The 17,736-nt window shown below is 35.5% G+C and overlaps 1 protein-coding gene across 2 annotated transcripts in view; it reads left to right on the forward strand.

Moving 5' to 3' along the window:
• PARPBP (PARP1 binding protein) overlaps positions 1-17,736 on the forward strand; it is a 66,397-nt gene that overhangs the window by 9,128 nt on the left and 39,533 nt on the right. For both annotated transcript variants that reach the window (XM_019961180.2, XM_070789632.1), the window contains exons 3-6: positions 714-947; positions 4,311-4,418; positions 14,711-14,881; positions 16,168-16,322. In XM_019961180.2, coding sequence (XP_019816739.2) covers positions 714-947; positions 4,311-4,418; positions 14,711-14,881; positions 16,168-16,322 — 668 coding nt within the window. The remainder of the gene's footprint in view (positions 1-713; positions 948-4,310; positions 4,419-14,710; positions 14,882-16,167; positions 16,323-17,736) is intronic.

Raw genomic sequence — 17,736 nt, forward strand, 5'->3', positions numbered from 1 at the left:
GGCAAATAGATGGAGAAACAGTGGGAATGGTGGCAGACTTTATTTTTGGGCTCCAAAATCACTGCAGATGGTGACTGCAGCCATGAAATAAAAAGATGCTACTCCTTGGAAGAAAAGTTATGACCAACATAGACAGCATATTAAAAAGCAGAGACATTACTTTGCCAACAAAGGTCCATCTAGTCAAGGCTTTGGTTTTTCCAGTAGTCATGTATGGATGTGAGAGTTGGACTGTGAAGAAAGCTGAGTGCCGAAGAATTGATGCTTTTGAACTGTGGTGTTGGAGAAGACTCTTGAGAGTCCCTTGGACTGTAAGGAGATCCAACCAGTCCATCCTAAAGGAGATCAGTCCTAGGTGTTCATTGGAAGGACTGATGTTGAGGCTGAAACTCCAGTAGCTTGGCCTCCTGATTCGAGGAACTGATTCATTTGAAAAGACCCTGATGCTGGGAATGATTGAAGGCAGGAGGAAAAGGGGACGACGGAGGATGAGATGGTTGGATGGCGTCACCGACTCAATGGACATGAGTTTGAGTAAACTCAGGGAGTTGGTGATGGACAGGGAGGCCTGGCATGCTGCAGTCCTTGGGGTTGCAGAGTCAGATATGACTTTGCAACTGAATTGAACTGATCTTAGTTGTAAGTTAATGAGTAACTAGCATCCAACTTAATCATTTTATTTTTGGTAATTTTTAATTTTTATTCTCTTTCAGCATAGTGGAGAGTTTACAGTCTCTCTCAGTGATATCATATTGACCTGGAAATACTTTCTACATGAGAAATTAAACTTACCAGTTGAAAATATAAAAGTGATTGACCATTATGAGGACATCAGGAAGATTTATGATGATTTCTTAAAGAATAGTAACATGTTAGATCTGATTGATGTTTATAAAAAATGTAGTGATTTGACTTCGAATTGTGAAAATTATGCGAACATATCTCCTGTAAGTATTTTTTAAATAATTCTGTCTTAGTTGAATTAAAATTTGGCTAGATTTATTTTTATTTTAAGTGATGGTATTAGCATTTATAGTAACTTGATAATGCTTTTGCTTTTTGGATCATGTTAAGAATGGAAAATTTAGCTACCTGAAAGTTAGTCATTACTTGAGGGGAATATTTTGGTGGTAAATTTTGTTGAACTTGTGTTATTAATATTTTGTTAAATTATAAGAACAGCTACTTATTAGATTAAAACATTGTTAGTAAATCAATACCAAATGTGTGATTTCTTTTTGAATAATGTCAAGGATTGCTTTTGTATTTTACTTTCTTGGTTTAGGGTGCATCTGTTCATTTGGCATATATAGTATAAATAATTGCTATGACTGTGGACTAATAGTTTTTTACTAGGGTGGAGTATGATTTAATGAGAATGTTCAGTATGATACTCTCTGCATGAGGTAATATTCTATTCATTTTTTGCAGACATATTCATTGCCTTATTTTTTTATAGAGTATAAATTTTAAAGTTAATGTAGTATCATCCTTCATAGCTTGGTGATATACTATTCTAGAATATATTTGAATATATCTAGTATGTTTTAACATATTGAAAAGATATTTATCTTAATATTTACCAAGTGCCACTAAAGTAGTAATTAAACAGTGGTAATAAAAAAAAAAATTGTAGCCATAATTAGAAGAAAATGTTTACTGGAATTTCTAACATATAAAATATTTTACAAATATTTCTTTTCAATAACTTGGCAGTAATGTTTGGCTTCTTAGAATAGAAACCTCCATAATAACAGTTGTTTAAGATAATGGAAGTTTGTTTCATTCTTTTGTAAAAGATGTCTAAAGGTAAGTAAGCATCTAGGACGTGTATGATTGGTTCATGGTTATCAGATACCTAGGAGTTTTCTGTCATTCTGCCCTCTCTCCCATCTTAGTTCTTCACTTCTACTCTCAAGATCACTTGTGGTTCAAGGTAATTGTTGGACCTCCAGATGTTGTATCAGCATTTCTTGCAGCAGGAAGTGGTAAGGGAGGACAGTCTCTTTTCCTTTTAAGTGGTGTACCTCTTTGGCTTGCATCTCACTAGCCAAAGCTTAGTCACATGGCCACACCAAGATGCTAGCCAGGATGGAGAATATAGTTTTTATTCTGTGTAGTAACATGCCAGAAACGAAAAGAAAGCTCAGATACTAAGGAAGAAGGGGAGAATGGATACTGGCATATGGTTTGTTGTCCTTGCCTCATGGGGCCATCATGAGAATCCTTGCCCATTTTTAACCTTCTCAAAATACATTTACGTACATGCATACCTTGGCATACACACCCCCACCATACTAAGGATACTTGTGAATGAAGACAGTTTTTTTTATAATTCCCCTCTAGTTATATTTTATTTGCTTACTTTTAGAGATGATTTTTAACTATTTTTCACAAAGTTAATTTAGAGAGACTAATGAAACACAAGTTTTAGATTGTAGGAATAACAAACAAGAATTTCTGAAAAGCCAGTGAGAGTATTATCTGTCTGAGGTCTTTGTTTTCATTTTATCCTTTGCCTCTAAGTTCTCTAACATGTTTCTTCATTTAAGTGAATTAACTAATAGTGTGAGATATATAAGGTTCTGCATTTGAAGATGTTCTGCCTCCAAATATCAGTATGTCTCCTCTGTAGAACATCAGGAAAGAAGTGGGAACTGCTGAGATAGTAATATGTGAAGTAGAACATTTTCTGCATTTAAATCTTAGAAGACTAACAACTTGGTTGATACTTACATTACGCAAAGGAAACTTTCAGTGAGGAAAAAATGAGCAGGAAAATATTCTTAGATTGATTTTTTAAAAAAATAATGCTAAATATCTTAATTTAAAGTATCTTTAAAGATACATATCATAAAGTTCTAAATATTTCTGAAAGATCCTGAAATTTCATGATCCTGAAAGGCGTTCTTTGTTTTTGATTTATTGTAGCCTAAATAAGGTAAGAATTATAAGGAGTTAAGATAAAGATAATGCAGGGAAGTTCTGGGAACATAATTTGAATGATGCCCCTCTCCCTTTTATTTCCTACTTTTATAATTCCTCTCCTGAGGGATATGGGTGCAGGGCCCCATGGGCATATAGGAGCATAAAGTGAAGTTGCTGAGTTGTGTCCGACTCTTTACAGCCCCATGGACTGTAGCCTACCAGGCTTCTCTGACCATGGGATTTTCCAGACAAGAGTACCGGAGTGAGTTGCCATTTCCTTCTCCAGGGGGATCTTTCTGACCCAGGGGTTGATCCCAGGTCTTCCGCACTGCAGGCAGACGCTTTACCCTCTGAGCTAGTAAGGAAGCCCCGTCTAGGAGCATAGAAGTCTTTATTCTAACTGAACTCTAGGGAGAACTGGAACAGCGATTGCTTTCATAAGCTGAGCAATTATCTGGAGGACGAAATCAGAGACCTAGGCTGAGGAGCAAATATGGTGAATCTTGAGAAGAGCTTGTTGGTAGTGGTGGTGGTGGTGGTGGTGGTTTAGGCACTAAGTCATGTCTGACTCTTACGATGCCATGGACTGTAGCCCTCCAGGCTCCTCTGTCCATGGGATTTCCCAGGTAAGAATGCTGGAGTGGGTTGCCATTTCCTTCTCCAGGGGATCTTCCCAACCCAGGAATTGAACCCCAGTCTCTTGCATTGCAGGCACACTTCTTCACTGCAGGCAGACTCCTGCACTATAGGCGGATTCTTTGCCAACTGGGCTATGAGAAAAGTCCTGAGACGAGCTTAGCAGTCCTTAGAGATCTCGGGAAGATCAATACATGCCTTCTATGAGTGTGCCAGGGTTCCCAGACTCTCAGGAAGCCATTAAGTAGCCCAACAGATGGTTTTACTGTTGGTGAGGCTTGAGAGACCACAAGAAGACTTTCTCAGCTTAAGCAGGTGACTGGCAGCCTGTTTATTTCTCTACAGTCAGCTGAGCCTCAAAGAACTAGTGAAAAAAAGCTCTTTGGGATTCAGTTGACTGTTTAGGTATATTAAATGATGACAGTTCTATGAATAATGGAAGTTGAAATGATCTCTACTCCTTATGGGGGCTTCCCAGGTGATGCTGGTGATAAAGAACCTGCCTGCCAATGCAGGAGATGCAGATTCGATCCCTGGGTCAGGAAGATCCCTGGAGGAGGGCATGGTAACCCACTCCAGTATTCTTGCCAGGAGAATCCCATGGACAGAGGAGCCTGGCAGGCTACAGTCTATGGGGTTGCACAGAGTCAGACACAACTGAAGTGACTTAGCACACATGTACTACTCCTTATGGAGCAGCAGTGGAATTCTCAGCTGATTGTAGTAATATTGTGTAATTCTTACAGAGTCGCCTATTGGATTTTCTGTCTGGCAGAGAATACACAGTAGATGATGAGACTGATTTTTCTGAACCAGTATCACCAATGAGTAAACACAACCAGGAAAATGAAAAGGTGAGTAAATGAAAGCTGGATATGATCCTCTTCAAATCACTATGAATTTGATTGTGTATTACAGTTATTTTTTTTACTTTTTACAAGTTTTTAATTTGTTGAGTAAAAATATTTGCAAAGAATAGTACATTAGAGACTGGCAAGAGCATGGTATCAATAATAATCAGTTTATTGTTTTGTACCATGGTAACAGGCACTGTGCAAAATAGGTATCTCTCTAAGTATCAGAAAAGTAGTTAAAGATACAGGTTGCCAGAGTTCTTTGAATTTTTGTATTTGGTATACTTCCCAGTTAGCATTTTAAATGGTTGATTCTTAGGAGGATATGTACAATTGAAAAATCTGTTCTCTACTCTTTGCAGCAGAACAACTGATGTATCATGAGTTCTGATAACAGGATTTGTTGTGCAAACAAACCATAGAAAAGTAATACAGGCTTGGTCTAATGTAATTTGCCTTCAGTTGAACAGTATACTAGATTCCTAATTACAGTAGTAATCTCCGGCTCCCCCCCTCTCCCCCCCACTTTTTTTTCTTTAAACTGCTCCTTGAAGCTTTTGAAATCTTAGTTCTCAGACCAGGGATTAAACCCTGGCCCTCAGCAGTGAAAGTACGGAGTCTTAACCACTGGACTACCAGGATATTTTCCAGATTGCAGTTTTAAAAATATATTTTATCACTGTGGGATTCCCTGGTAGCTCAGATAGTAAAAAATTTTGGTAATGTGGGAGACCTGGGTTCGATCCCTGGTTTGGGAAGTTACTCTGAAGAAGGGAATGGCAACCCACTCCAGTATTCTTGCCTGGAGAATCCTATGGACAGAGGAGCCTGGTGGGCTACAGTCCATGTGGTCTCTAAGAGTCAGACATGACTGAGTGACTAACCCTCAGGTAAATACCTGTATGCTTACTTTTTAAACTGAATAATGTACTTTGTGTTCTTCCCAGGTGGCTCAGTGGTAACGAATCCACCTGCCAAGCAGGAGATGTGAGTTTGATCCCTGGATGGGGAGTATCCTCTGGAGGAGGAAATGGCAACCCACTCCAGTATTCTTGCCTGGAGAATTCCATGGACAGAGGAGCCTGGTGGATTCCAGTCCATGGGGTCTCAAAGAGTCTGACACAACTAAGCTACCAATAAGCCTGGTGGGCTACAGTCCACGGGGTGGCAAAGAGTCAGACATGACTGAGCGACTTCACTTCACTTTAGGTACATCCTTCGCAGTCCAGTGGTTAGATTTCTGCTTCCACTGCAGGGGGCGTGAGAGTCAATCCCTGGTCTCACAGGTGAGCTAGGATCTCACATGCCAAGTGGCAAAGCATTGTTCCCTCCCCACCCCCACCCCCCAAAAAAGAAAAGATTTAAATGTCACTTCAAGATGACAGTTGAAGAGAGTCAAAGGCTGTGTATCACTAACATACTTGCTTTATTTTTTATTCTCTTTTTAAATTGAAAATGTGGTATGTTAAAATGATTTTTTAAAAGATGAACACTGAAAACTTGATCTCCTTCCCACCCTAGGTGTCCAGTCACCTTCCACAAAGACGGTCCCTTAATAGTATTTTATGGATCTTTCCAGAAATGCCATTTACTCTTTTAAGAAAAAATTTAAAAATGAGGGCATAACAAACTCAAGTTGTCCTGAATTTGTGAGGTCTTTCCAATATAAAGATGTAGTTTTTCTTTTGCTGTCAAAAAAGATCTAGTGATAGTCTGACACTGTAAATGTCCCGTTTCCCAATTACGTTTCACCACATGGTTTTGAGCGTGCATTGATAATCCTGGTATGAATCAGTTATTATTTTAGAATTTGCAGAATGGTTAGTTTCCAAGTCTGTCATGTCTTTGCACTAATTTGCTGTCATTTCTCAGTGAAGAAGAGCTTTATCTCATTAACTGGGATGAAGTGCAGTTCCCTAAAAATGGCATGATCACTATTTAATTCTTTCCCTTTAATTACCAGTTTAGGAGTTAGTGTAATAGTTACTTATAGGAAGCAAATAGATTTTTTTAATATTTTCTTTCTCTTTTTATGTGTGTTTATATTACTATGTACTTAGAAATTTTTATTTATTCAGAATTTTAAAATCAATTAGTCATTAATCTTTGGTGCTAAAATGTAGAGGTCCACTTCAATTTGGGCCCTCTTAGACTTTTGAGCACTTCCTTCTTTTCTGGTACAAGAAAATATCCAAGCCCACCTTTGATTGTTTCCTGCTTAGGCATAGTTTCTTTTAGTGATTGTAACTGTTTTCTCTTGCTTGCTTGTTTTTTCCTCCTACCTTGACAAGATGCTTACCAAATTGCCTCATCTTTTCTTGTGATACTTAAGGAGTACTTTCCCCCTCAAGATGGTAGATCACTTATAGATCTTTTTGATCTATCTTAAAGACTATAGGGAGGAAGCAATAATTGTTATTGTGCCTTTTACTTAAGAGGATTATACATGTAAAATGACCTAAATGACCAGCAGTGAGGTCCTGCCTGTTCCAATGGAAAATCCTATTAAGGAGCCTCTTAAAAAATTGTATCTTATGTGGAAAATGGGTAGATTATAAGAATGTACAGCTTTATCCCAGTTTATTTCTCTATTTACTAGATGAATTTATGGAAGGGATATAATAGGTCTTTGTTAGAAGAAACAAAAAGAAATTATAAAAGTGATTAAGAGAGCTCAAATAATGGGGTTTATGCCAGTTGCATATAAGAATCCAGCATAACTCAAAGACCCTAATATTTGTAGCTTCAAATTCTGGGAGTGAATTATATAAAGTTATCACCACTAAACTTATTTTACAATAAAAAATTATCTTAAAGGGATAACCATGAAAAAGGATTTTATTAATAGCCTACAGGAGAACTGGAACGAACTTTTTGTGTACTTGGTACATAGAAACTGAAGGCCTTCATTGTAAGCCTTTAGTTTTTTATTAAAAAAAAAGGGAACCCTCTTACACTGTTGGTGAGAATGCAAACTAGTACAGCCACTATGGAGAACAGTGTGGAGATTTCTTAAAAAACTGGAAATAGAACTGCCATACGACCCAGCAATCCCACTGCTGGGGATACACACCAAGGAAACCAGAACTGAAAGAGACATGTGTACCCCAGTGTTCATCGCAGCACTGTTTACAATAGCCAGGACATGGAAGCAACCTAGATGTCCATCAGCAGACGAATGGATAAGAAAGCTGTGGTACATATACACAATGGAATATTACTCAGCTATTAAAAAGAATGCATTTGAATCAGTTCTAATGAGGTGGATGAAAATGGAAGTAAGTCAAAGAAAAACACCAATACAGTATATTAACACATATATGTGGAATTTAGAAAGATGGTAACGATGACCCTATATACAAGACAGCAAAAGAGACACAGATATAAAGAACAGACTCTTGGGCTCTGTGGGAGAAGGCAAAGAGAATAGCATTGAGAGAATGGCATTGAAACATGTATATTACTATATGTGAAATAGATTGCCAGTCCAGGTTCTGTGCATGAGACAGGGTGCTCAGGGCTCGTGCACTGGGATGACCCAGAGGGATTGGATGGGGAGGGAGGTGGGAGGGGGGTTCAGAATGGGGAACACATGTACACCCATGGCTGATTCATGTCAATGTATGGCAAAAACCACTACAATATTGTAATTAGTCTCCAATTAAAAAACAAAAAACAAAAAAACAATAACAATGGTAGTTTCTTAGTGTTAATCCTCTACTTTTAATCTTTTGCCTTCTTGGATTATATTTTCTGAGAGATTTTTATCCACCAGTTAGCTGATGAATTCAATTTTATGAGGACTATTAAAGTAACAGCCATCCTCTCAACCATTTTTCTGTTACTTGCAGAATTCTAATTTTTCTTTTGCAGAGTATTTTTGGAAGGCAATATATTTCTATTAAAATTCCAAAATAAGTTTTTGGGCTGTATTCTTGCAAACATATATTTTGATCACCAAGTGTGCCTACTAATGCCACACCAGTTCCTCAAGTAGATGAATGGAATGAGTTGGAGAAACACTGTTTTTGTTTCCTTATTTTATTTTGCTTCATTTTTCCCCCCTGAAGTATTAAACTATTGCTTTAGAAATTCTGTAGTAATGAAGGGAAAAATAGAATAAAGGCCACAAAAGAAAATAATCAGTTAAATAAAAAATTCTACAAGTATATTAGTTCTAGTCCAATTTTTTTTGTTCATTAAATGTAAGAATTTATGTATTGACCAAGAAATAAAAAAAATACTTGTATAAATTTTAATCTCAACTTAGAAAAACTGACTTTCTTTAAATTAAGATTGAGTATATATGCATTTCAATAATAGTTAAGGGATAGGAAAAGAAACTTGAAGTTCTCAGAAAGTTTAAAAAAAATTGTTCAACTTCTAAACAAACATTGCAAGTATTTTGTGGTATGGATAGAATCAGTTTATTAAACAAATAAATGGAACAGTATCTTTATTTTTGGTATCTTGGTAAAAGCTTCAATCTTGTGGATTTTTTCAATTTAGGCCCTTGCTTCTGGATATCATAACTGTATTTATGTGGAATGCTTTTCCAGAGAGCCACTTTAAAACCCACTTGCAAATACAAGAGCAGGGAAACCATAACTGCCATGTTATCTGACCATAATGATAGGGATAGATTTCCAATTGTAGCCATGAGTTAAAAGAAACACTCTGTGAGGACTCCAAGATGTTTTTGCCTGATGTTTTCCTAACATCACAAAAGGACAGAATTTTCTAACTCTAAAGAAAATCTCCTATAGCTGGAGATGTGGGAGTTTAAGCCCTGGTTTTATACCCAGTGAGGATCACACATACACATATTGGTAAACTCTCATTGTTTTTGGACAGGAGAAGCAAAGGGAAACAGAGATTGCATGAAATTAAATGTAGAAAGAGTAAAAAAGTTTCTGATTACAATGTCTCTTTTCTCTGCTCTGATTTTTGGGAATTTGTGTCACCCTTGCTGTGTGTTTTAGACTGTTGCACTGTGAGGTTAAAATGGTAACTTGTATTATAGATGCACATGATATATTATGACTTACTGTGAAAGTAGAGATAAAAGGACTTTTGAAATAAAGCAGAAAACTATGTTATACCTTTTATTAAAATAAAATTTTAGAATAGATCTTAAAGATGATTTTAATTTAGTTGTACCTCAGTACTTTTCTTTGTAAGCCAATGTAATAAAAAATATGTAAGCACTAATTTGATCCCAGATAAGGGCTTCCCAGGTGATGCTAGTGGTAAAGAACCCACCTGCCAATGCAGGAGACATAAGAGACATGGGTTTGATCCCTGGGTCTGGAAGATCCCTCAAAGGAGTGCATGGCAAACCACTCCAGTATTCTTGCCTGGAGAATCCCATGGACAGAGAAGCCTGGTTAGCTATGGTGCATTGGGTCGCAAAGAGTCAGACACACCTGAAGTGACTTAGCACACAAGTTTTTATTATTAATTTCAATTTTGAAATAATCTAAAAGGGCCAGCTACATGTATTAGTTTTTCCTTCATTTACCATTGAATAAAAGCAGATTGAGAACCTATTAATAAAAATGGATTAATTACCTGCTATAATGCCAGTTATTCTTTTAGGCCCTGAGGATACATCATTGGCTCTCATGGAACCCATAAAATAATAGAAAGACTTAAGAAAACAAAGTATTAGAAAGTATTGATACTTATGTAGAGAATTATAATTGATTGATATGCAGAGTTATAACAGGTAATAAGAAGGAGAATATGTGAATTGCTACTTTATACTGGAAAGTCAGAGATCCTCTCTGCAAAGGTAACATTTAGTTTCTTTAATACTTAAGAAAAATAATTTTGTAGAGTTAATATTCAAACTGTTTTAATCAGATTTGCTTAAATTATATTTTGAGTCCATATTTAAGGTAACCTTTTCCTGTCCATTGAGATTTTTTTAATTGACCTTGACTGCCTCCCATGTTTCAATAATTTTTTTTTTCACATAAAACTTAAGTAATCCCAAAGCATGTTATCTTTAAAATTGCTTTTAGTATGTATATGAACTTGAAGCTTCCTTAATAATTGTCTAAGAAACTTGCTATTGATTTGTAAGTTTTTATTTCTACCTTGTAACTCTCTTATGCTTCTTAATGAGATTAGACAGAATATGAAGAAATCTTAATTTTAATAAGGAAAATATTTTCTTAGAGTTTACAGATGATAAATTATTGAATCTTTAGCTAAGTTATCAGTCACTGCATAGTTTATGAATTTCATAAGTTTTGAACACAAGTTGAGGTTAGACTTTCTGAGTCCATTTTCCTAAGATAATAGCCAAGGGGAGGATTTCAAGTGAAGATTCTGAGAGAAACATCTAAGAATTTAAAAGAAGAAAATAAAAACTGGATTCCAGAGCAGGTGAAAGTAGTTGAAAGGGTGAGAATAAGATGAGAGCACATACAGGTAATTTAATTTTGATGAAATCCAATTTATCAATTTTTTTTCATATTATGGATTGTACCTTTGGTGTCATATGTAATAACTCTTCCTAATTCAAATTCATGAAGATATTGTCCTGTTTTCTTCTGGTACATTTAGGTCTGTGGTCTACTTTGAGTTAATTTTTATAAAAGATGTGAGGTATAGGTGAGGTTCATTTGTTTTATATGTAGATTATCAATTGCCGCCACTCTCTGAGTTGGGTGTCTTCCTGGACTGTTCTGTTTCATTTATCTGAGTGTCTGTCTCTTTGTAAATACTGTGCCATCTTTTTTTTTTTTTTAACAATTTTTATTTACTTATTAAAAAGAAATATTTATAATCTCAAGGTTGAGAAGGCTTCTTAAGACCCAGAAAGCAAAAAAGATTAGGGAAAAGATTAATGAATTTAATCATTACAAAGTATAAATTTCTTGACCTGTTCTGTTAACAGTAGTAAAAAGTAAGCAACAGACTGAGAGAAGATCTTTGCCGGGGTATAAAAAGAACTACTGTTAATAATAAGAAAGCAAACAAATTACACAATAGAAAGTTATGCAAAAGAAAGAGCAGTCAATTAATATGAAAAAAAATAAAGATGGCCACCACAATTTTAAAAAGATGCTTAGTCTTCTTGGTAATGAGAGGAAATAGGTAAAAATTTTAGTTTTACAACACTAAGCATTGGCCAGGGTATAGGAAAATGGGAACTCTCCTACACTATAGGTGAGGGTATAAGTAGGTACAAGTGAACAACACTTGGCAGTATGTATTAAAATTAAAAAAGTAGTACAGTAAAAACACTCAACATGTATACTGGGAGATCATGTATTAGAATATACATGCAGCAATGTTTATAATAAAAATTTGGAGGAATCTAAATGATCCTCATTAGGGGAATGACTAAATTGTAAGGTTTTTATATTAGAATGCTTATATTAGTGTTTATATGAAGACAGGTCAAGTCCATCTTTATAGGCCTGAAAATTTCCTGATGCTCATTATGTAATATATTTTCCTTTTTTTCATAGAAGGTGGAATTAAATTGTAACATATTAGCAATTTATAATAAGATTTGTGTGTTTTCCAAGAATATATATACTCCTGTGAGAAGTCTTTTCATTAAAACATATTTTCCAGTCTATTTAAAGTATCTGTTAAAAAATAAGAGGGGGAGCACCCCTTAGTGCCTCAAGGAAATAGGAAAGTTAAGACTGAGTATCACTTAGGTTCCAAAGTTTCTGCCATGGGAAGGAAATCAATACTATGCCATCTTGACTACTGTAATTGTAATTTTTAAGATCATGTCTCAGCATATTTAATATGTTGTTTCTATTTCTTCTGGCTTACTTAATTTTTGATGATCTGTTAACCTTATCTTGCATATGTAATATGTCATTTTGCTCTGGCTGCTCTTAAGAGTTTTCATCTTTGGATGTCAGAGTTCAATTGTAAGTTACAGGAGTGAGTTTCTTTGTGTTTTCCTGCTTGAGTAGCTTCTTAGATCAATAAATTGATGTTTTCCATCAAATCTGGGATGCTTTTGTCTATAATTTCAGCAAATATATTTTCTGTCTCTTTCACGCCTCTACAGAGATTTCAATTACAGATACGTTGATTCTTTCTTCTTTTTTTTTTCCTTCTCTTTTGTTTTTCAGATTTGGTAATTTCTATTGATATATCTGTATGTTTGCATAGTTTCTTTTACTTTCTCCAAATTGCTGTTGAGCACACCTGGCAAATATTGTGTTTTGGTTACTGTACTTTTTATCTCTAGAATTTTCTTCCGTTATAGTGTCCACTTTTCTGTTGTCATTTCCTCTCAGTCACCAATAACATACTTTGCTTTAATTCACTGAACACATTTTATTTTAGTTCTTTGACTATAGCAGTTTCTTTGATCTTCTTTCAGCTAAATTCTAATACGTAGGTCCACTTGGTGACATTTTCTATTGACTGCTTTTTATCATGAAAAGGAGTCACACTTTCCTTTTTCTTTGACTGTCTAGTAATTTTTGGATGAAACCAAGACATAGGTAGTATTTTATACAAACTCTAGTTTTTTCTTGTGAACATTGGTTTTTTGTTCTGGTATGCAGGTGACTTGCCTGGATTCCAACTTTATATTTTGTCTCCTTGGTGGCTTGCAGCTTTTTGAATAACTCTCTTATGATTTCCCTTTACTGTGTGTGTGTGTGTTTTTCTTTTTTTTTCAGCTTGGCTTTTGTAACCTTTCCCTCTGCCTGCCAAATTTGGCAGTTAGCCAAGTATTTGGGAATGATATGGAGCTTATTCTTTCCATGGATTCCTTTTTCCTAGGGATTTTCCTGAATTTTCCAGTTGTTCGGACAGGTTTTGGCTTTGTATATTTAATATTTCAAGCCTGTCCAGCTTCAGCTCTCTGTCACTTAAGCTATACACAGTTGTGGAGTGCACTTGGTTTAAGAAACCTTCAGACCCATAGCTCCAGTTCTTTATAATTCAATCTTTCTAGCATATATTTCTTTCTGATTACTGTCTGTGTTTTAGATGGAGCCTGTGAAATCTTCCCTATGCTTGCATAGTTTTGCTGTCAGCTAGGGATTTTGGCTATTTATAATCTCAGTTGTTTCCAGAATTTCCTATTTTAAATTTCTAGCTGTTTTCCCAGCCCTGAATTCTAATCTCTGGCACCTTTAGTCACGTCTGTTTTCCACAGCCACAGTCATGAAACTTGGGCCAGTAAACCTCAAACTTAATTCATACCCTTCTTATTGCAATTCTTTTAAAACCAAATGTTTCTCCAGCTTCTATTTTTTGGATACTTCCCAGTATCTTTTAGTAGTATTTAAAAATTTTAATTTAGTATTTAATGTTTGTTATTTAAGGGGTTCACATGATCAGTCACTATTACTGGAAATCACAATTCCCCTATTATTGAATAACCACAAACTTGAAATTCTTACCCTATTTGTTGCAGTTCTTCTAAAATTAAGTTCTTCTCCAGCTTGTGTCTGCTCTTGGATGCTGTCCATGTCTTTACATAGTTAGGTTTTAAAAAATTTACCTAATATTTTGTAGTTGTTACCTGTGGGAATTCATATTATTAATTCTGTAGTAGTAGAAGTTGCAAGGCCTTGAAAAGCTATGATTAGCTAATTTGAACAAAAAAGATCTTTGAATGCCCTGGTTTATCATTTGACTGTGAAGGATTATTCATATATGAAAGAACTGATGAACATATCAAGTTCTCCCAAATATTATTTTTATCTTGTGCTTCAACAGTCTATAGTTCTGTGTTTTAGGGTAGTTAATGCCAACAACAGCTACTTGCTATTATTTGCTAACATTTGGTTGAATCTCTTTTAATACTCAGTTGGTTTCTTGGTATTATGAAAGTCAGTATCTTGTAATTCTTAAAAAATTGAGCAAGTTAACTTCAGCCCTTATATCTTGCCCTGTAAAGAGGCATGGGTATAGGACCAAATAGTGCCCATAGGCCCGTCCCTTATGCTTCAGGGGACTTCATTATTGGTTACTATTTAGTGGCAAATGTATGTAGGGGAATGAGATCAGGTCTCATCAGAAATGCAGCTGTACCTTTTATATCATTTCTAAGAAGACATTTTCCAGCAATTATGATAGTTGTTATTTATAGATTTTCATTGATGGCAAGTTAGTTTCATGAGCAAGGATATGTTCTTTGTTCAAACCAAATTTTTGGTTTATATGGCAATTCTCATTTCCCAAAGAGCTGAGTAAGCATTTGTCATTGAGTGATCATAAGTATTTTACTGCATATTAAAAAGATTATTTGTGAATTTAGAAATCTTCAATAAAGGAAATATTTTATTGTACAGGTACAGTTACTAGCAAAGAAAATTATCTACTCATATTTAAACCTGCTAGTGAATTCGAAGAATGACTTGGCTCTGGCTCATATTCTCAATATTCCTGATAGAGGACTTGGAAGAGAAGCCTTCACTGATTTGAAACATGCTGCTCGAGAGAAACAGATGTCTATCTTTTTGGTATGGACATGTTATATTTTCAAGATTTTTTAGAGATTCTGAACTGTGGATCCATGTACCTTAATGTAGAGTTCTTGTAACTATGATATAACAACTTTTAAATTGTGAATATGTGTTCTACCTCATGTATTTGAAAGTCTTCGGTATTTTTTTCCTTACTATATCCTTCAAAGTTAATAAGGGAATATTTTCTAAAGCAGTGTTTGCCTACATGTGTTCTGTAGAATGCTAGTGCAGTTAAATTTTCCTGAAATAAATAATTTCCAGAGGCAGAATTTCCTATTAAGTGTTCTTTGAATAAATATTTCCAAGGGCAAAAAGTTGGAAATCATGTATACCCTTTTTGGATATACAGAACGCATGAGTTTATATCAAAAGCTCTGAGAAGTCCTGCCATAAGGAACTCGGCTTAAGTTAACCTTGCTATTTAATTTGTTGTTTCCTAAATAATTTAACTATGGAACTTTTCTCAGATTATTTAAATTTCAGAGATTTTTCTTTTTCTTTCTTTGGATATACTTTGGAAAATGCAGCTTTATAACATTTTGTTTTAGATGGAGATGGCCTAATGTATAACCATCAAGCATGTATTTTTTATCATAGTAAAAGCAAGGCCTTTTGAACTACACATGGTCAAATAATCCTGAAATGTGAAAGCTAGATGGGGCTTAGTAATTATCTCATCTAAATCTTTATTTTACAAATAAAGAAGCTAAGATTTAGGAGAGTAGAATTAATTGTCCAACCTTGAATAACTCAACACAGTTGGCACTGAAAAATCCTTTTGTTCCATATAACAATTCCAGTAGCCAGTAGTTAATCTGTTGAAGAATATATTTATTCTTTATAGAATATCACTGTCTAATGCTTTATAGACAGTGATATACTTTCTTTTATTTTTTTGCTGCTGCTGCACTGTAAAGCTCCCAGACCAGGGACTGAACCTGTCCCTTCTACAGCGGAACTGTGGAGTCCTACCACTGGACCACCAGGGAATTCTCAACAGTGATATACTCTTGGGAACGTATTCTTATGCCCTTAATTTGTCCCTAACTCGACTCTTCAGTCTCAGTTTCTATCTGTATGTTGCCATCACTCTGGCTAGCACAGCTTCTGCATGACACCTGTTTTTTTTTAATTTGCTTCTGAATGAAAATGTAGCATGAATCATAAAAAAATGAGTCACCTTACCTATATACATAGAAATATGTAAATGTGCCTAGGTTCATAAAATAAGATGTAGTTTTACTAAATCATTAAACATAACCATCTGTTTTAATTCATAGGTGGCCACATCGTTTATTAGAACAATAGAGCTTGGAGGGAAAGGATATGCACCATCACCATCTGATCCTTTAAGGGCACATATAAAAGGATTGTCTAATTTTATTAATTTCATTGACAAATTAGATGAAATTCTTGGAGAAGTCTCAAATCCAAGGTATGACAAATATGTGTTATTAGTCTGTCTTTAAAACTTCACAGAATCAAGTGGATAGAAAAATAGGAGCTATTGAGATGATCAAACATCAAACCAAACTAGGAATGAGAAACAAAATGTCCAGATAAGGAGGATGGCAGAATTTAGGAAGGAGGGATAAATTAGGAGTTTGGGATTAGCAGATACAAACTATTGGATACTATATACGAAACAGGTAAACCACAAGGTCCTATTGTTTAGTACAGGGAACTATATATCCTGTGATAAACTGTATTGGAAAAGAATATGAAAAAGAATATGTGTATGTGTAACTGAATCCCTTTACTGTACACCAGAAATGAATACATATAAATCAACTGTACTTCAGTTTTTAAAATCTAGATTAATAAATTATAATCACATGGCTATTCCACCTAAATTCAAGATAAACACTCAATTTAGAGAGGAAGAAACTGAATTTAGTCACATTGTTGTTAAGTAGCACAGTTGGGACCTGAATTCAGTTCTGACCCTGGAACCCATTCTCTTAATCGCTGTTTCTTATTCTGTGAAACTTCTTTCCATTTTAAGATTCCAGGAAGAATTATACTCAGGATTTTGTTCTGAATTGTTTCCTTCTATCGTCTTATGCTTGTGCTAAATCACTCAGTTGTGTCGGACTCTTTGTGACCCTATGGACTATAGCCAGGCTCCTCGGTCCATGGGGTTTTCCCAGCAAGAATACTGGAGTGGGTTGCCATTTCCTCCTCCAAGGAGTCTTCCTGACCCAGGGATCAAACCCACGTCTCCCGTGTCTCCTGCATTGGCAGGTGGATTCTTTGCTGCTGAGCCACCAGGGAAATCCCTATTTTCTTATATGGATATCTATTATAGTGAAGTGAATTTGGAAGAGGATTTGAATATGACTTATAGTCAATATCAGTGACATCTTCTGCACATCCAAATAATATATTGACTGGCCATTTCTTCTCAGACAGCAGATAATTAATTTTATTTTTCTTTTTTTTTTTAATTTTACTTTATTTTTAAACTTTATAATATTGTATTCGTTCTGCCATATATCGAAATGAATCCGCCACAGGCATACACCTGTTCCCCATCCTGAACCCTCCTCCCTCCTCCCTCCCCATACCATCCCTCTGGGTCGTCCCAGTGCACCAGACTCAAGCATCCAGTGTCGTGCATTGAACCTGGACTGGCGACTCGTTTCATATATGATATTATACATATTTCAATGCCATTCTCCCAAATCATCCCACCCTCTCTCTCTCCCACAGAGTCCAAAAGACTGTTTATACATCAGTGTCTCTTTTGCTGTCTCGTAGACAGGGTTATTGTTAGCATCTTTCTAAATTCCATATATATGCATTAGTATACTGTATTGGTGTTTTTCCTTCTGGCTTACTTCACTCTG

This window comes from Bos indicus, chromosome 5 (assembly GCF_029378745.1).
Source record: "Bos indicus isolate NIAB-ARS_2022 breed Sahiwal x Tharparkar chromosome 5, NIAB-ARS_B.indTharparkar_mat_pri_1.0, whole genome shotgun sequence".
NCBI lineage: Eukaryota > Metazoa > Chordata > Mammalia > Artiodactyla > Bovidae > Bos > Bos indicus.